Genomic DNA, 17,641 nt, shown 5'->3' on the forward strand with positions numbered 1-17,641 from the left:
TCTCAATTTTCCCACGTTCATTATCAAAATTCTCACCTTAGATCTCAGAATATTTCACGTTCGATATCAGAATATTCTCAATCTCGATTTCAGAATATTTCCACCCTCGATCTCAGAATTCCCACGCTCGAGCTTAGACTTCCCGCACTTAAGCATTGAAAATACCCACGGCCCGATGGCTGATACTTTCCACGGTCGATCTCTGACAATTCTCGTACTCGATATCTTGACAATTCCCACGCTTGATCTCAAAATTTTTAGACTCTATCTCAGAAGATTGCCACTCTCGATTTTAGAATATTCCCATGCTCGATCTCAGAATTCCCACGCTCATTCATTGAAAATACCCACGCTTGATGGCTGATATTTTCCACGGTCAACCTCTGACATTTCCCATGCTCAATACTTTGACAGTTTCCACGCTTGATTTCAGAATTCTCGGGCTTTATCTCAAAAAGTTCCTACGCTCGATGTCGAAATTTCCCATGCTCAATATCTTGTCAGTTCCCAAACTTGATCTCAGAAGATTTCCACGCTCGATCTGTGATAATTCCCACGTTCAATATCTTGACAGTCCCCGCTCTTGATCTCAGAATTCGCAAGCTCTATTTCTGAAAATTCTCGTGTTCCCAATCTCTGAAAATTTCCACTCTCGATCTGTCAAAGCCCGCGGTAGATTTCAAAATTCTCGTGCTCGATGTCAGAATCCCCCCCACACTCAATCTTAGAATTTCTTAGCTAGATCTAGGAATTCCTGTTCTATATCTCAGAATTCCAACGCCGGATCTTATAATTTCCACGTTCAGTCCCTGAAATTTCCCACGCTCGGTTTCGAACACATTCCCACGCTTGTTCTCAAAATTCTCTGATCGCAGAATATTCTTACACGTGATGGCAGAACTCGATTTCTGACAATTCCCACGTTAGGTCTCAAAATTCCAACGCTAGATGTCAGAATTCTCATTCTCCCAATTCCTTCGACAGTTCGTACCCTCGATCTTAGAATTCCCGCTCCAGATCTCAGAATTTCCAAGCTCGATTTCTGTATACTCTCACGTTGAATCTCTGAAAGTTCTCACGTTCGATCTCAGAATTCCCATGCTCGATTTCTGAGAATTCTCACCCGTATCATTGCTACTTTTTGCGATCGATTTCTTACAGTACCCAGGTTCGATCTCAAAATTCCCACGCTTGATTTCAAAATTCACACGCTTGGTCTAAAAATTCACACGCTTGGTCGTCAGAATAAATGAAGCATTAACAAAAATCGGTGCTTCTCAGGACCACCATTTGTTTCTACAACTAGTATTGTTCGCACTGACATTTAACGATCAATGAACACATGAATGAACGGATGATAATAATCAGCAAAAAGTCATTCAAATCAAATTAATTTTTACGTGACATTCTTTCGATGAATAAACATAAACAAACACTTGAGCGTCAGATTGCTATTACCTAGTGTAGGACAAGGGTTGTTAGAGATCGATTATTATTTTAAGCTCAACATGGTGAGTCATCAGAATCTGACAACGGACTGTGAGTCAGTAGCGTAACATGCACACTTCAGAACGGCGTGGTTTTAAAGTGAACTGGTCAACACGCTAGCACGAATGCAGATGAATCTATTAGGTACTAATATAAAAAGGTACAGGTACCTATCGCAGGTAGAAAAGTTCACTATGACAGAGAAACCATGACGGACGCCTCTGAAGGTGCGCCCTTTTTAACTATGATTATGAACCCAAGAATTGTTACATATATGTATTACTGTTGTCACCGCCTGCTTTATTTTTGCCAGTAATATTGACGCACTGGTGTCAAAAGGATAACGAATACTACTAATTTATAAAGAATATTCATGCAAAAAAAAAGATTATCACGATAGTAAAAGCTATTCTCAAAATTATCACACAATGGTGTTACTGTAATAGACAATGAGTGTTCCTACTCCCGTGATTTTTTTTGTAACAAAGCCAGTCAGTTTTTAGTACCGAGCCACTGATGAAAACGTTTTGAATTTTGCCTCAGCACCACATACATCGTGTGGTTAGCAACACTAGTTTAGAAATGACAATTGCGAACATGTACAATTTAATCGCTTGTAAAATACAAAATTACATCATTATACATATCAAATACGAGGGAAACGATTCCACTTTTACTAAATATGAACCAAAATAGCCCCAAATACCACAAGAAATTGACAATTTGTGCCAACACCCTCATTTTCAGCATATTTTTTTTCGCTTTGTCGACATCGCCACTTTCTTTTAATAGATATTTTTTAGCACCTGCAACATAGTTACACATATATGTATAAATCGGTGTGATGTCGTCTTTGTATGAAAAACTGTCGATATCTGCAGGCAACAATTCGTATTTCAAATTATAAAATTTGTCGTTAACAAACGTCCAGTTGTTGTGTGTGAAGTAAGCCAGAGCTATAGACGCAGCGTGAATCTTCCTCTGAACTTTAGTCAGCCTGTAATAATAATCAGAAAAACAAATCCTTTTAAAATTTTATATTGATTATGATACTTACATCGGTCGTTTACCCATTAATTTAAGCAAACCGTCGACGAGCAAAGCCGGAACAAGTTGATAAATCATCATTAGAAAAAAATAACTGTAGTAATACTTGGTGATTCTGGTGTTGGGGTACCATAAAACGGTATCGAAGGGTGTTTCGTTCCATATTTTCTTACTCCATTCGTTTAGAGTTGTTGCACTTATGCTCTTCATACCGTTATTACTACTACCGTTATAGAATGAAGCGGTGAGTCTCTGGTTTGGGTCTCTAGAACTGATTTATAAGTTCTACGTAAGAAGACGGACAAAATATACTTGTTTATGGCTTGTTTCCACGATGATATAATAATCGCTTTCGCTGTAATGTCAACTGGCACATGATCCAGTATGTTGTTAGGATCAGAGTAAAGTACGCGCACTAAGCCTTTCCCGTTGCCTACAATGAGACCTGCGGGACCGTTGAAATTATCGATCCAACCCGACATGGGTTCGATGTCTGTGCTGACTACTGTTAACAGATAGTTAAGAATAATTAGTCTGAGATGTTTATTTGCCAAGGTTAATTTTATGTTTTTGGCTGTTTCAAAGACAAGTACTGTTTAAGTGACTTATTTATACTCACTAATTGAAGGTCGATAAACAACAAGAGGTATTTTTCCATTACACATATCGTAGACTACGTGCTCACCCAAAGACTTCGCAAAAATATAAGTATTTGGTTTCGGATGTATATACTTTTCGGCCAATACGTTCAAAGTATGTCTATCTATGTTTTCTGCAATTTCTATAGTCTTCTCCCATTCGGCAACAGCAGGATACAATCTTTCTTCGACCACCTTTCGATCGCTGTTGCAATAAGTCGTCGAAATATGAACAAAAACGTCCAAATTCTTCATCTCTAGTACCAACTTAGCAACCTCCCTAGTCCCCCTAGTGTTCATGATGACAGCATCAGTTAAGCTATCGTCGAAACGCACAGACGCCGCTCCATGAAAAACGACATTCACTTCATCGATCAACGCTTGTCGTTCGTGAAGATCTAACCCCAAATCCAGCTCCCGCACATCGCCAACGACGATCTTAATTTTGTTTAGAGAGTCGGGGTTTTTCGATTTGAGTACGTCGAAGAGCTAAACACGGATTAAAAATTGAAAACTGATGAAGAGAGCGACTTACTGGTAAATCGGTGATGGTTTTGATTCTGTCTTCAGGAGTTTGACCCTTTTTTTCTCTCAAGAGTAAGTAGATGGTCTTCAGGTCTGGACACGATCGAAGGAGCTTCTCGACGAGGACTTTTCCGATGAAACCACTTCCACCGGTTATGAAGATCGTTTTATTGCGGTAGAATTCTGGAATTGTGGGTATTTCAACCATCGTTTTTAACTTTTCTTGTTCTGTGTATTCACAACTAAGTGTAGGTACTAAGGAAGATTGTGAAATAAGTGCAAGACTGTTTGCAAAAAGTAAAAAGTGTAGACGTAAGTAAGACGAAGGTTAATGCAAAGTTTTGACCTGCATTAAATGGAAACAATGTAATCAAAGCAGTTGCAACCGAAATTATTAAATCGCTAAATAACGATATTTTTGAATTTGTTGGCTGTGGAATATATAACATTCAAGGTGATGTTTTTATGTCTTGCTGAGGGGATCTCGAACATAATTTGTATTCTGTGTTGATGTAGTTAATGTGAGAATTTTTGTAACAGTTATCACAAAAAATACAATATATCAAATATATAGTACGTTTATCAAATTTGGTAAATCTCTAATAAATAAGTATCTTTAAAGAAGTCATAACGAAAATGTTACCTTATTCTTATACATTTTTTACGATACTTAAATCGATCGTTTGCCCATTAGTTTGAGCATATTGTCGACGACCAAAGTCGAAACAAGTTGATATATGCAATTTATGCATTTTGTCTATGTAGAATGTTAATGGTCATCTGTAAAATTTATTAAATAAATGTTTTTTAAAAAATGGACCTATTATGAAATGCTACGCTATTTGGGCTTCAATAGTTTACATGATAATGAAAGCAAAAAACGCTTTATTTTTGCTCGTGATATAATTGCACAGGTGTCAAAAAGACAATGGATAACCTGTAAAGAATATTCATGTCAAAAAATTGATAATCACTGTAGTGAAAATATTCCTAAAATTATCAAACAATGGTTATATTTCAATAGACAATGTTTGGCACCAGTCTGGTCATCTTTCTTATTACAAGACGCGTTAGTTGTTACAAGTAGCGAGCCACTGATGAAAACTTTTTGGCATCCACTAGAACACGATATACGTCGTGCGGTTGGCGACGCTGATTTTGATATGACATTACGTCAGTCGCGAACATTTATGTTTGACATAGTATGAACACTGAGTGTCAAGTGTGAGCTGGCGTGATCTTGAAGATACAAGACCAGAACTGTTGTGTTTTATGTTTGTTGAAAGTATTTTATAGGAGTTATAGACCTCATTTTCACTTTGTATTTACAGGGTGTATGAAAATATACATGGGTTTTGTGTTAAAACGTTGTGCAAATTAGAATTTTAAAAAGCTAAATAAAAAAGCTCTTAGTTTCGAAGTTTATCTGTCTATTACTGACGGTTGGGAGACAGACGGAAATTTTTTCGTACTCTAGGTACATGATATAAGCCGACAGGAGTTTACATCACTTTTGGGCTTTTGCCGTGTTACGAACGGTAGTATAACCGCTTGGCACCAGATATGCGGAAACTGACGAGTTTGCCAGACTAGAGTGAAGATTTTCAACAGAATCGGCTTTCCAAGTGGAGAAAGATATTTGAGGAAGACGGAGGGATACCATTAGGGCCTGGCGAAGAATTTCGAGGGGTAGCTAATGGGCGTTTATAGGATGAGTTTCCAAATCGTCTAATGCGAGTGGCTGGGACTCAATCTATTTTTCAGTTGGCGACATTTCTAATATTCTATGTGTCTTCTCATATATTAATTTTGTGCCCATTGGGTCACAACCCATCCTTAACAAGGGTATTCTGTTGAACACCTCCGTCAAGATACTTTCTCGTTGCTCCTGTAACACTGAGACACGCCATTCTCTGAACGTGTTCAAGTTGCACATCTGTTGTTTTTGTCTGGCTCTAGGCCACCAAACTAAAGCACAGTAGCACAGCTCCAGTCTGACTAATGCCGTGTAGATCCGGAGGGCGATCTTGGGGTTTAAGCCCCAAGACTTTTCCACCACCCTACGACTTGCCAAAGAGCTTCTCCCAATTCAGTCGCCAGTCCAATACAACTCCCAGCTATTTGACTTCGTCCGAAAGTTGAAGCGTTGTGTGTTAAATATTTTTGGCATCTGTAGTGTGCCAATTTTTCTTTTCTTAGTGAACAGGATTCAGGTATGGGTATGTCTCCTCTATTGTTACTGCAGCTTGCATTATTGCACATAATGTATCTGCATTTTTTCCTGTTAGCAAAATGACAAGATCGTCTGGATATCCAATTGTGTGGTAGCCAAGATCATTCAGACGACGCCTGTCAACGACAGTATCCCATAGTACAGGAGAGAGTACTCTTCCCTGGGGACATCCCTTATCTACAACAGCCTTGATATCAATGCCACCTATATTAATCAGTACTTCCATATTCGTCAGCATACCGGTCACCCACCTACTCAGAGAAGGGTTCAGATTGTGCTTTTGTAGGGCTAGTCCTATGTTTTTGAAGGTCGTTTTATCGAACCTTCCTTCAATATCCAAGAACGTCCTAATGTGGAGAGTTTGTTCTCCATCGCCCACTCTATAGGCATGTTGGTTGGGATATAGAGGTTCCTTGCTTAAAGCAGTCTCCCGAATCACTTTTTCGCTTAGTCTTTCTAGCGATTTCAACAAGAATGATGTTAAGCGAATTGGTCTATAGGATTTGTCGTCCTGGCTTACGTATAAAGATAAGCTTTACTTTTCGCCATACACTCGGCATGTACCTGAAAGCCAGATACCCCGGAAGCATTGGTAACAAGATAGGGCAAAGTCTGCTCATTCCGCTCCGCAGGAGGAACTGCCCAGTCTTGCCTCCAACTTGACCAACTTCTCTTTCAGTTCGTCCACGTAGTCACGTACTTCCATTGGTTCTTCGGATGGCAATCCAAAGACTAGTTCACAGGGCAGCCGCAATTCCTTCCCAAATACAACGTGAGCAGGTGTTTGACCCGTGGTGTTGTGGATAGCTGCGCGGTAGGCCAGCAGGAATAGTGGAAGGTGCTGGTCCCAATCTTTTTGGTGCTCTTCTACCACTTTCGAAAGGTGTTGCTCCATAGTCCGATTGAACCTTTCCACCATGCCGTCGGACTGTGGGTGTAGCGGCGTTGTCCTTGTCTTGCGTATTCCCTGTAGCTGCATCACTTTTTGGAAGACGTTGGATTCGAAATTGCGTCCCTGGTCTGAGTGAAGTTCCAAGGGGACGCCAAATCTACTGATCCAATTGTCAACCAGTACTTTCGCGACCGTGACGGCTTCCTGATTTGGAATGGCATAGGCATCTGGCCACTTGCTGAAGTAGTCGCTGGCCACAAGGATAAACTTGTTGCCGTCGTTTGTTACAGGGAACGGACCGGCCACATCGATGGCAATTCTTTCGAAAGGTGCCCCAACATTATATTTCTTCATTTTTCCCCTCGCCCTAGTATGAGGACCCTGGCTGGCCGCACACGTCGTACACTTGCGACACCAACTTTCGACAAGGGCTTGTTCACTCCGAAGTGGGCTCCAGATGTTCCGGCATGAACTTCCTCTAAGACCTTGGAAACCTTTACCTTGGGGAGTACCAGCATCGTCTTAGAGGTACGCCCATCAAGACTCTCCCACTTTCGCTTCACGAGCCCATTTTCCATGACCAAGGAATCCCATTGGGTCCATAACGCCTTCAAACTGGGGGATTGGTCGGACAATTCTGCCCAGCCGGGTCGTTCGACTCCTTCCTCCTTCCATTTTAGTATTGGCCCGATTATGTCGTCTGCTTCTTGTTCACGCTTTAACCGCGCCGTTGTCCATTCTTCATCTTGCTCAAAAATCGTCCGACGAACAGACAGGTTCCCTTCTTCCGCGTCGATCCTGTCGCAGTGCTTGCACTCTCCGCACGGAGGTCTTCACAAAGCGTCAGCGTTGTTGTGAAGTCGACCCGCTCGGTGTTTGATCCTAAAGTGGTACTGCTGTAGTCTTTCCAGCCAACGCGCTACTTGGCCCTCGGGATTCTTTATCCGCAGTAGCCAGGAGAGGGCAGCGTGGTCGGTTCTAATCAGAAACTCCTGTCCGTATAGATACTTGTGGAAGTGGTTGACGGCTTTGACAATGGCTAGCAGTTCCTTCCTTGTGGTACAGTAATTTCTCTCTGGTTTGGAATGTAATTTGCTAAAATATTCGATAACCCTTTCCTCCCCATCTTGTATCTGCGACAATACGGCCCCAACTCCCGAGTTGCTCGCATCAGTATCGAGGTATCCTTTGTCCCTGCGGTAAGCCAAAATGAGGCTCGTGCACAAAGCCGTCTCCAGTCTCTTAAAGGCCATCCCACATGTACTGCTCCACTTGAAAGTCGCCTTCTGCTCCGTCAGTTGGTGTAACGGTGCTGCGATGTCGGCATACCCTTCTACAAATCGTCGGTAATATGTGCAGAGTCCCAAGAAACTTCGTAGTTCATGCTTGTCTCTTGGTATGGGCCAATTCCGGATAGCAAGAACTTTCGTCGGGTTGGTTTCTATTCCTTTCTCCGACACGATATGGCCCAGGAATTCGACTCTTTTCTGGAAGAGCGACCATTTCTTGGGATTTAGTTGAAAACGAGCGTTTTCCATTCGTTCTAGCACCTCCTCGAGATTCTTCAGATGGTCGTCAAACGTTTTGCCCATAATCATAACGTCGTCCAGGTATACCAGACAGTCTTCCATGTCAATCCTTTCAGCACCATCTCCATCAGCCGCTCGAATGTTGCTGGCGCATTACATAATCCGAAGGGCATAACGGTGAAGTGATAGAGGCCACTTCCGGTGGAGAACGCAGTCTTTTCTTTGTCGTCCGGGTGCAAGCCTACTTGCCAGTCCAAGGTCGAAAACCACGCCGAGCCGGATAAGGTCGTCAAGGTATCGTCTATTCGAGGAAGGGGGTAACTGTCTTTCTTCGTGACGTCGTTCAGTTTTCTGTAATCGACGCAAAATCGGATAGGCCCGTCCTTCTTGGTAACCAAGACTACTGGAGATGACCACGCGCTGTTGGATTCTTCAATTATCCCATCTCTCAACATGTTGTCCACGAGTCTTGTAGCTTCTTCTTGTTTGACTAGGGGTAGTCTTCGAGGAGCCTGACGGATCGGTTGCGTGTCATCATTGTTTATTCGGTGTTCTACGATGTTGGTCTTCCCGAATGGTTTCTCCTCTGAAGCAAAGACATTACGGTGCCTACGAATGAGTCCTTTGGCCAGTTTTCTCTCACGAGCAGACAGCTGCTCCCACTTGCCTCCAAGCCTTTGGTATCCGCTTCCTTAGACTCATTCTCAATGTCTTCTTCCTCGCAGTTCAACACCCGGGCGACTGGTTCACACATTCCAATAATCTCCCCTTTTCTAATATTGACTGCATTGGGAAACACGTTTGCCACACGTAAGGGTATGTCACGATCGGTTTTGACTAGGGTGCTCGCGATCAGGAGCTTGTGGGTCGAGTCACGTGGCGGCTGCACCATCCCCAAACTGTATCCGGGGTTCGTCTCTGCTCTGGCGGGGACGATGACTTCTGCATTACCATCTACTTTCGTTGTCTGACAGACCACTAGTCTGACCGTTGCAGCTTCCACATTCGGACGTCCCAGCACAAATTCTTCGGCTCCGAAAGGCAGAATTTTCTGTTCTGGATCGATCATTAAACCATACCGGCTGATTAGGTCCATACCCAGAATGAAATCGTCTGCGATTTCCGCCACCAGAACTTCATGCCTTATTCGGAGTCGACCGAGTTCTACACTCACCACCGCTGCACCCAGAACCGGTGTTGTTTCTCCCGTGACCGTCTTCACATTCGTGGTGGTACATACTGACTTAATCTGGCAATTTTGTAACCTGGATCTGCGTGCAAGGGACATTTCGGTTCCTGTGTCGATGATGATCTTCGATTCCCGTCCATTGATTTTTTCGCTGATTGTCGGACTATCGACGCTCCCCGCGATACTTCTAACCATTATAGTCGTTGGGGCTTCTCTTTTGGCAGCCAGTACGCGCCCCCAGTTACCGACTGCCTTTAGTTTTCCTGCTCCTGATGTAGAGGAGGTCGCGACTGCGATCTCCTCATCGGCGCTGGCGATCTAACACGGCAATCCCTCCTAATATGCCCTTGACGCCCACACCTGTAACATTCTAGGCGCCCTCCATGTTGTCTAGAACTGCCCGTCTTGATTTCGCGAGTGAATTTCTCAAAGTTCTCATTCATTTTATCGAGACTCTCTTGAATAGGGTTTACTTCGTCCTCAACCCCGATACCTCGTATCTTAACGTTGGAAGGAGGTGAGCTGTTGTATGCGGCGTCCTTTTCTAACGCTCGAATCAGCGCCTCGGATGGTTTCTTGAACCCGGAGATCTGCAGGACTCTTCTTAACTCACTATCTCTTACCCCGTTCACGACGGTTTCTGCTGCCAGTCTGTCTTGGAAGTCTTGCGGAGCTTCAGGATAGGCGAGGTGTATCAAACGTTTAACATCTGCCGCAAACTCCTGAATAGATTCACTACTTTTCTCAATCCTAGAATTAAGCTGCGCTCCGAAAACTTGCCGGAGGTGTTCATCTCCAAATCTGAGTTCGAGGGCGGTCGCCAAGGCGGTATAGTCCTTCTGGTTCTCTTCTGATAATGTCTGTAGAATCTCTAGGGCCGCACCTCGTAGTGCTACTACCAAAGCGGTCGCTTTCTGTTGGTCATTCCAGCTATTCGACAAGGCCGCAGCTTTAAATTGCTTCTGATAAGTAGTCCACGACGTCTGCCCATCAAAAATAGGGGGTTGAACTCTAACCTGACTGAATTCTGCAGGGGTCGTAATTGTAGGTCGTGGTGTTTGCAACCTTTCTTCGAGCTCCTTGATCTTGTTTTCCATTTCAGTTCTCACCTCGTCCACTTCATTTCGCACGACTTGGAGGATTTCGCTTCGGTGTCAGGTGATGAAAGGTGATGAAAGTCTAATTCGGTTATTCCACTCTTACCGCGGGAGAGAATTTTCTCGAAAGTTCACTTTGTTCCGGTCTCCCCTAGTAGCACCAACCAAATTCGAATCCTGATTTATGTCATAATTGATCCCACTTCTGACACCAGTGTTACGTTTGACGGGCGAATAATAAATCGGGCGTAGGTAAAACTCAAAGATTTATTTCTTTAGCGCGAATTACACTACCATCTACTGCAACGAATATGTACAGAAATTATTCCGGCGCTCTTGACTGTCTTCACTGGCTGAATGCATTCCTGCCCGACGGTCGCCTCTATTTAAACCCATACTTGTCTGATCGAGATCTTTCACAAACATCCATCGCGACTCCGCTTCGAGACTTCCCTGGACGCCCCAGTGGGCATTTGCATTGGTACCAACGATGAGCGTTATATTTCCGGTGTCACAGTGGTTCACCAAGTTCGCCATCTCCCATGTTGGACATGGTTCATGTGCTCCCTGTGGTAAGTACACGGATGTTATTACCAGTACACAAAATTTATCTGCTACAGCTCATCTCTGTAACCAAAAATCTTATACCTGTCTTCGGGGACACGAGGATTATGTCTCAGGCGGGCCCGCCTACACTGGTAGAGGCTTCATCCCCTGGGGTTTCTGCCTCTTCCATAGGAATCTGCCCTTCCTGAGTCGACGCCACCTTCCCCTTAAGTTTCAGGTTGAGAAAAGACAGCATATAGTTGATCCTGCCCTCTCTCTCCCTGATTGTTTTGACCTCATCCATCCCAAGACTAAACACAAAGAGGTTGCCTGAGGAGGCAGCCTCGGGTTTGGCCTCGTCATGGAAAAGAAGGCATTTTTAAAGCGAGCCCATTGGTTCTGACCCTCTAGGCGGCGAAATATTACCTCTGTATCCACAGGGCCCCCCTGACCAGCCTTGGTAGTTCAGCCAAGGGGACCACGTTAAGTTCCTGAGACGTCTCGTCTTTACAGGTTATCCTTAGGATTTTCCCTCTGTACTTGATGCCCCTAAAAGTGGTTGCTTGTCTTCCCGATGCCAGGCACTGTTCAAGATGTCTGTCTCCTACCTCCCTGTAGCTATGTTCTTTAGAGGTGGTCTCCTGCCTCATCATCCTCTTTTGTTTTTGTGCTACCGGAGGTATGGAAGTTGAAGACTGTACTCCCTTTTTTGACCCTGAGGTTTTTTCTCCCGGGTTGTTTAAGGTTGGCTATTGTAGTTTAGGATCGCGTTTTATTTTTTCGAACAAAAATGCAATGGTCAAAAAAATTTAGTCGTTAAATATATTTGAATAGTCTACTGTTTTTAAAATTACAAACATTATTATTGTTGTTTGTTGTTGTTATAAATTTCGGTACTAATAAAACTGCAATAACATAAAAAAAATTAATGCAGTCGGCACGGTAACAAGCGAATGTTTTGAATATTGTAATATACGATCAGTTTTAATGTAACTTTTTTATGGTGAAATAGCCACTTGTGACATTATCGGCGTATAAACTTTAATTGAAGCTGAAACTTTTTTAAATAATCATTCCGTTATTAAAGAAGCATTCCGTCAATTTTCATCAAGTCCCGATGGCTAGCTACGTTGAAAACATCTACATCTCAGCGACTTGTTGTCTTTGCTTTTTCTTGGTGTTGAAGGCATGGAAAAAAAGACATCTTTACTACTGGGCTTTTAAAGTAAAGGGACCTACCCCTTTCCCCATAGTTGGAAGTTCGTATGTCCTTTTCGGCCACACTCAAAGTAAGTATTTTCATAATCTTTTCCCATTTTAACCATCTTTTAAGACATTTTGAACACTTTTATGCGTCTAAAAATCAAATATGGGCGTTTTTACAAACTCTGGATGGGCTCTGAACTATACTTCGTGGCTACAAAGCCTGAACACGTCAAACTAATTCTCAATAGCTGTTCCGAAAAAATGTTGACTATGAAGTTCTTGAATCCGGTTTTCGGAAAAGGACTTCTTACTTTACCAGGTTAGTATAAACTGACTTGTGAATTCACCTCATTTAATAGTTGCCAGTTTCCGAGTGGAGGATGCACCGAAAGTTCTTAGGAGGAACCCTAAACCAGCAAATTTTAAACTCATACGTCGACACTTTTGCTACTTACTCAAAAATCTTGGTCAAAAAACTCGAAGAAAGTCTCGACAAGGGTTTCATTGATACGTTTCCAATCTTTGCGCTGTGCATGACGGATATTCTTTGTGGTAAACAGTAAAAATGTCAATGTTCTGGCTAAATTGTTCGGTTTAGGTACAACCATGGGTGCTGATTTGGAATGTATGACGAACAATGGGCCCGATTTGATTCTATGGACAGCGAGGTATTCACGCTTGAAAAATTTTGTCTTCAGTAAAAGTATTTTTCTAGATTGGGAGAACTTGGTTGTTTGCGCATAGCCAACATCTTCCTTTACCCCGATTTTCTGTGGAACTTGTCGTCTTTTGCAAGAGAAACGAGTGCTATATTAGAAGACGTTCACCGCTTGGTGGATAAAGTACGCAAATTTGTCCCAAAATAACGTCCTATTATTATGAGCAATTAATTCTAGATCGTCAGTCCTAAAAGACGTGAAAAGTCGTACCTCGACGAGCCAAATTTTTTGAACCACATGTTAAAATTGGAACAAAGTGAACCAACATGGGACGAACAAATGACCACTGAAGAAACCCAAGCAATTTTAATAGCAGGTGCTGATGCAACTGCGCTCACACTAGGGTACGTTCTCATCCTCCTAGCAATGCACCAGAAGACACAGACTCAAGTATTCGCAGAACTAGATTTTGTTTTTGGTGACAGCGAAAGGGACGTCACTGTGGAAGATTTACAACATCTACCACTCCTCGAACGTGTCATTAAAGAAACCTTGAGGCTTTTCCCGGTTGCTCCGATAGTCGGACGACATCTTTACGAAGATCTTGCTATAGGTGGGTGTTGGATTTGATCGTTTGTACAAACTAAACGTGTATTTTAGATGACGTCGTCCTTCCAAAAGGTAGTTCAGTTTATATCCCCATTCTTTGCATCCATCGAGACAGTAAAGTGTGGCCTGACCCTCTCAAATTTGACCCAGACAGGTTTCTACCGAGTGAAACCGTCAAAAGGCATCCGTTCGCGTTTGTACCCTTTAGTGGTGGTGCTCGAAAATGTCTAGGACCTAAGTATGCCATGATGTCGTTGAAAACCGTTTTGGCGACAATTTTAAGACACTACAAAGTCGTTGCAACCAGTTATAAAGAAATTTCTGAGATTGAAATAAAGGTAGACGTGTCGGCTAGGTGTCTGAAGGGACAAAATGTTATACTAGAAAAAAGATCTTTGTAAAGTCATATATTTACAACAATTTACATTCTAATATTTAACGCGCCTTCCTACAAACACAATTATCCCTTTGTATTTAATATAGAATAGAAAAGGATGGTCAGCAACCACGGTGTGCTGCTCAGTAACCCTCAATTCAACCGAAGCGTCTGAAAAAAAACCCATTACTACCACAAACCACACCTGGGAAAACTGGGCTAGAACAATAATCCTAGCCCGCTTTTCCACTAAATCCCTACCAGTTGCGATTTACAAACCAACAATTGCTTCCGCCCCAGCCTCGTTAACATTTATGTAAGAACTTTGTAGAACTCTGTCGACTCGTAGCTCCCCGGGAACGCCCGCCAGTCCACTCAAATCGGCGCTATTGCTCCAGATGCTTTGCACTCCAAGCTAAAACCCAACCTAACCTTACTTTCCAAAGCTACCACTAACTTACCGCCTGGAGAGGAGTGACCAGAGGAGTGTGCTCAACCTTGTAGCTTTCCTTAGGAAGCGACACTTGCACGTACTCTTGACCGAAATCCGTGGTGGCCAAAACCTTGTCGATTTGTTGTTCGAGCTCAATCAGGCCGTCTTTCGCGTTTGGAACCACTATAGTGAAAGTGGTACTTCCGTCATCAAAAGGCAGTTCCAAAAATTTGGCATCTAGTTCTTCGCTTTCGAGGTAGTTGTACAGAATCGGACCTTGCGTCATCATGGACACGGTTTGCGTGTACGAGCTTTTGTCTTCGTTGTAGTAGTAGAAGGTTCCTGAGATGGTTTGGTCTGTGGAGAACGGGTTCGCCCAGGCTTTGTCCATGAGGAAGTTGTTGATGAGGACGGTTTTCGTGGTTTTGGCGAAGTCGGAGTTTATGAAACCGGTGACGAATTGGTTGTCGCTGTGGTTGGCAGCCCATTGATTCAAATTTGTCATGGCTGCAGCAGGATCGATGTAGGTTTGGTTTTCGAGGGACGTTTGGTAGGTGTCAGTGACGGTGGTTTTGTATTCGTCGGTTATGGTGTATGACGGCTCCACGAACATGGCGTTGGTTATACTGGCGTTGATTGTCGATAAGAGGTCTTTGATTGCGGCTTCTGTGTCTGCGGTGGTGTTCGGGAGGAAGATGCCGGTTCTGATTTCTTCAGCGGTTGCTCCTTTGGCGCCGGATTGTGTGGCCGCAAGGACTGATTCTACAGTGGCCGGGCCCACGTGGAATGGTGACGATAGTCCATATTGCGTAGCGAGGTTCTAGAACGACTATAGTAACGCTTGATTGGGGACTGGAAGTACTTACAGTATATAAAGCTGAAGACAGTTTGACGTTGCCGTCGACTAAGTCGTTGACGTCTGCACCATTGGCAAATAGGGCCAAAGACAGGAGAAAGAGTATAGTGTTCATCTTGACTGGGCTTCGCTTGTCTGCTTTTGGTTTTTCAACACTGGTCTTTTATACTTTCAATCTTATCAAAAAAATTTGAATTTTGTGCGTTTTTGGGTCATCACTCAAACACTAAGTAACGATCAATCAGGTGTTAATGCCTTTAATCCGGTTTTCTGCTTATTTTGTCACTTTTGTGATGAAGTAACTCTTTGTTTGTCTTGTTGTTTTGACGCGTGGAGATTTAAAGGAATTTGTTCAAGTGCGGAATATCGGAACACGAAACGAAATGATTGACAGTGCAAACAGATTTCGTAATAGAAGTTTTTGTTTTTGGGATATGTTTTTCTAAGAAGATTAGAAGATGTAACAGGGTAAAAATTTCAGAGTTTTTACATTTGATAGTTCTATGAGTCGAATTAAAAATTCTGGTTGGTCAAAATTTTGCCTTTGGTGTTGTTGCAACTGCAACTTCAAAATCATTCAAATTTATTGATCATTGTGTCAAGTCGACCTGTTTTCCATATCTCCCTAAGATTAGCCACAACTTAAAAATAGTTGTCAACAGGACGCCGAGATCATTTCAAATTACTTCAAAAACCAGGCACAAGGGGTCCACGAGATTCTTTCAAACTACTTCTAAAACAATACAAAAGGGAGCCCCGAGATTCTTTAAAATTACTTCATAAACAAGATACAAGGGGTCTTCGAGATTCTGTCAAACTACTTCAAAAACCAGACACAAGGAGTACCCGACATTTTTTTAAACTACTTGAGAAACAAAATAAAAGGTGTCCCGAGCTTCTTAAAAACTATTTCAAAAACAAACAAAAGTGACCCCCGACATTCTTTAAAACTACTTCAAAAACAAAACTAAACAAACCCTCGAGATTCTTTCAAACTACTTCCAAGTACAGACCCAAGGGCTCCCTGACATTCTTTAACTACTTAAAAAATAAAACATAAGGGATCCCCGAGATTGTTTAAAACTACTTCAAAAACAAACAAAAGGAACCCCCGAGATTCTTTTAAACTACTTCAAAAAAAAAGGGACCTGCCAGATTCAATTAAACTACTTCAAAAATCAGACACAATAGGTCCCCGAGATTATTTTAAACTACTTAAAAAACAAACCAAAAGTGGCCCCGAGATTTTTTCAAACTACTTCAAAAACCATACACAAGGGCTCCTCGACATTCTTTAAAATTACTTCAAAAACAAAACAAAAGGGACTCACGAAATTCTCCTAAACCACTTCAAAAACCAGACACAATAGGTCCCCGAGATTCTTTTAAACTACTTCAAAAACAAACCAAAAGTGGCCCCGAGATTTTTTCAAACTACTTCAAAAACAAAACAAAAGGGACCCACGAGATTCTTTAAAACTACTTCAAAATCAAAACAAAATGGACCGTCGACATTTTTTAAAACTACTGTAAAAACAAAACAAAAGGGACCCCGGAGATTCATTATAACTACTTTAAAAACAAAACAAAAGTGATCCCCGCCATTCTCCTAAACTATTTCAAAAATCAGACATAACGGGTCCTCGAGAGTCTTTTAAACTACTTCAAAAACAAACCAAAAGGGACCCACGAGATTCTTTAAAACTACTTCAAAAACTAGATAGAAGGTGTCCTCGAGATTCTTTCAAACTACTTCAGAAACCAGGCACAAGAGCTCCCCAAGATTCTTTAACACTACTTCAAAAACAAACCAAAAGGGACCCCCAACATTCTTTATAACTACTTTAGAAACAAAACAAAAGAGACCCCCGCGATTCTCCTAAACTACTTCAAAAACCAGACACAACGAGTCCCCGAGAGTCTTTTAAACTATTTCAAAAACAAACCAAAAAGGGCTCCGAGATTTTTTGAAATTACTTCAAAAACCATACAAAAGGGCGCCCCGACATTCCTTAAAACTACTTCAAAAATAAAACATAAGTGATCCCCGAGATTCTTTAAAACTACTGCAAAACAAAACAAAAGGGTACCTCCGACATTCTTTAAAACTACTTCAAAAAATAAAACAAAAGGGGCCCCGAGATTCTTTTAAACTACTTCAAAAACAAAACAAAAGGGGCTCCGAGATTCTTTCAAACTAGTTCAAAAACAAAGCAAAAGAGACCCCCGAGATTCTTTAAAACTACTTCAAAAACACGATGCAAAAGGTCCTCGAGATTCTTTCAACCTACTTCAAAAACCAAGTACAAGGGCTCACC

At 42.2% G+C, this 17,641-nt stretch overlaps 3 protein-coding genes across 5 annotated transcripts; 1 reads left to right on the top strand and 2 right to left on the bottom strand.

Annotated features, from left to right (window-relative positions):
* Window positions 1-2,077: 2,077 nt before the first annotated feature.
* Window positions 2,078-3,960, bottom strand: LOC135140133 (fatty acyl-CoA reductase 1-like). Of its 2 annotated transcripts, none has more exons than XM_064070550.1 (5): window positions 3,709-3,960; window positions 3,155-3,662; window positions 2,848-3,037; window positions 2,546-2,800; window positions 2,078-2,485 (listed from the first exon to the last, which is right to left on the bottom strand). In XM_064070550.1, the coding sequence occupies exons 1-5, from the start codon at window positions 3,904-3,906 to the stop codon at window positions 2,095-2,097; spliced, it is 1,542 nt and encodes a 513-aa protein (XP_063926620.1). In that variant the 5' UTR covers window positions 3,907-3,960; the 3' UTR covers window positions 2,078-2,094. The 2 variants fall into 2 exon arrangements, with proteins under 2 accessions (XP_063926620.1, XP_063926619.1); XM_064070549.1 differs by having other exon boundaries at window positions 2,848-3,040.
* An 8,265-nt stretch (window positions 3,961-12,225) lies between these two features.
* LOC135140030 (cytochrome P450 4C1-like) lies at window positions 12,226-14,183 on the top strand. Its single transcript, XM_064070408.1, has 7 exons — window positions 12,226-12,473; window positions 12,518-12,709; window positions 12,757-12,942; window positions 12,989-13,058; window positions 13,106-13,232; window positions 13,287-13,662; window positions 13,710-14,183. Exons 1-7 carry the CDS (start codon window positions 12,302-12,304, stop codon window positions 14,057-14,059), a joined length of 1,473 nt encoding a protein of 490 aa, XP_063926478.1. The 5' UTR covers window positions 12,226-12,301; the 3' UTR covers window positions 14,060-14,183.
* Window positions 14,051-15,447, bottom strand: LOC135140031 (serine protease inhibitor 42Dd-like). Of its 2 annotated transcripts, none has more exons than XM_064070409.1 (4): window positions 15,334-15,447; window positions 14,496-15,287; window positions 14,314-14,449; window positions 14,051-14,205 (listed from the first exon to the last, which is right to left on the bottom strand). In XM_064070409.1, the coding sequence occupies exons 1-4, from the start codon at window positions 15,436-15,438 to the stop codon at window positions 14,087-14,089; spliced, it is 1,152 nt and encodes a 383-aa protein (XP_063926479.1). In that variant the 5' UTR covers window positions 15,439-15,447; the 3' UTR covers window positions 14,051-14,086. The 2 variants fall into 2 exon arrangements, with proteins under 2 accessions (XP_063926479.1, XP_063926480.1); XM_064070410.1 differs by having other exon boundaries at window positions 14,310-14,449.
* Between the last annotated feature and the right edge of the window lie 2,194 nt (window positions 15,448-17,641).

Source organism: Zophobas morio, unplaced genomic scaffold (assembly GCF_036711695.1).
Source record: "Zophobas morio isolate AGI-343-1 ecotype UQ-CSIRO unplaced genomic scaffold, CSIRO_AGI_Zmor_V1 ptg000038l, whole genome shotgun sequence".
Classification (NCBI taxonomy): Eukaryota; Metazoa; Arthropoda; class Insecta; order Coleoptera; family Tenebrionidae; genus Zophobas; species Zophobas morio.

Coding starts and splice junctions, on each gene's coding strand:
- LOC135140031 (XM_064070409.1), bottom strand. CDS start 15,438: ATGAACACTATACTCTTTCTCCTGTCTTTGGCCCTATTTGCCAATGGT. Junction 15,288..15,333: donor TGTCTTCAGCTTTATATACT/GTAAGTACTTCC, acceptor TAGTCGTTCTAG/AACCTCGCTACGCAATATGG. Junction 14,206..14,313: donor TGGGGCGGAAGCAATTGTTG/GTTTGTAAATCG, acceptor GTTTTTTTTCAG/ACGCTTCGGTTGAATTGAGG.
- LOC135140133 (XM_064070549.1), bottom strand. CDS start 3,906: ATGGTTGAAATACCCACAATTCCAGAATTCTACCGCAATAAAACGATC. Junction 2,801..2,847: donor TGGAAACAAGCCATAAACAA/GTATATTTTGTC, acceptor AATCAGTTCTAG/AGACCCAAACCAGAGACTCA. Junction 2,486..2,545: donor TTAATGGGTAAACGACCGAT/GTAAGTATCATA, acceptor TTATTATTACAG/GCTGACTAAAGTTCAGAGGA.
- LOC135140030 (XM_064070408.1), top strand. CDS start 12,302: ATGGCTAGCTACGTTGAAAACATCTACATCTCAGCGACTTGTTGTCTT. Junction 12,710..12,756: donor AGGACTTCTTACTTTACCAG/GTTAGTATAAAC, acceptor AATAGTTGCCAG/TTTCCGAGTGGAGGATGCAC. Junction 12,943..12,988: donor CATGACGGATATTCTTTGTG/GTAAACAGTAAA, acceptor TGTTCGGTTTAG/GTACAACCATGGGTGCTGAT.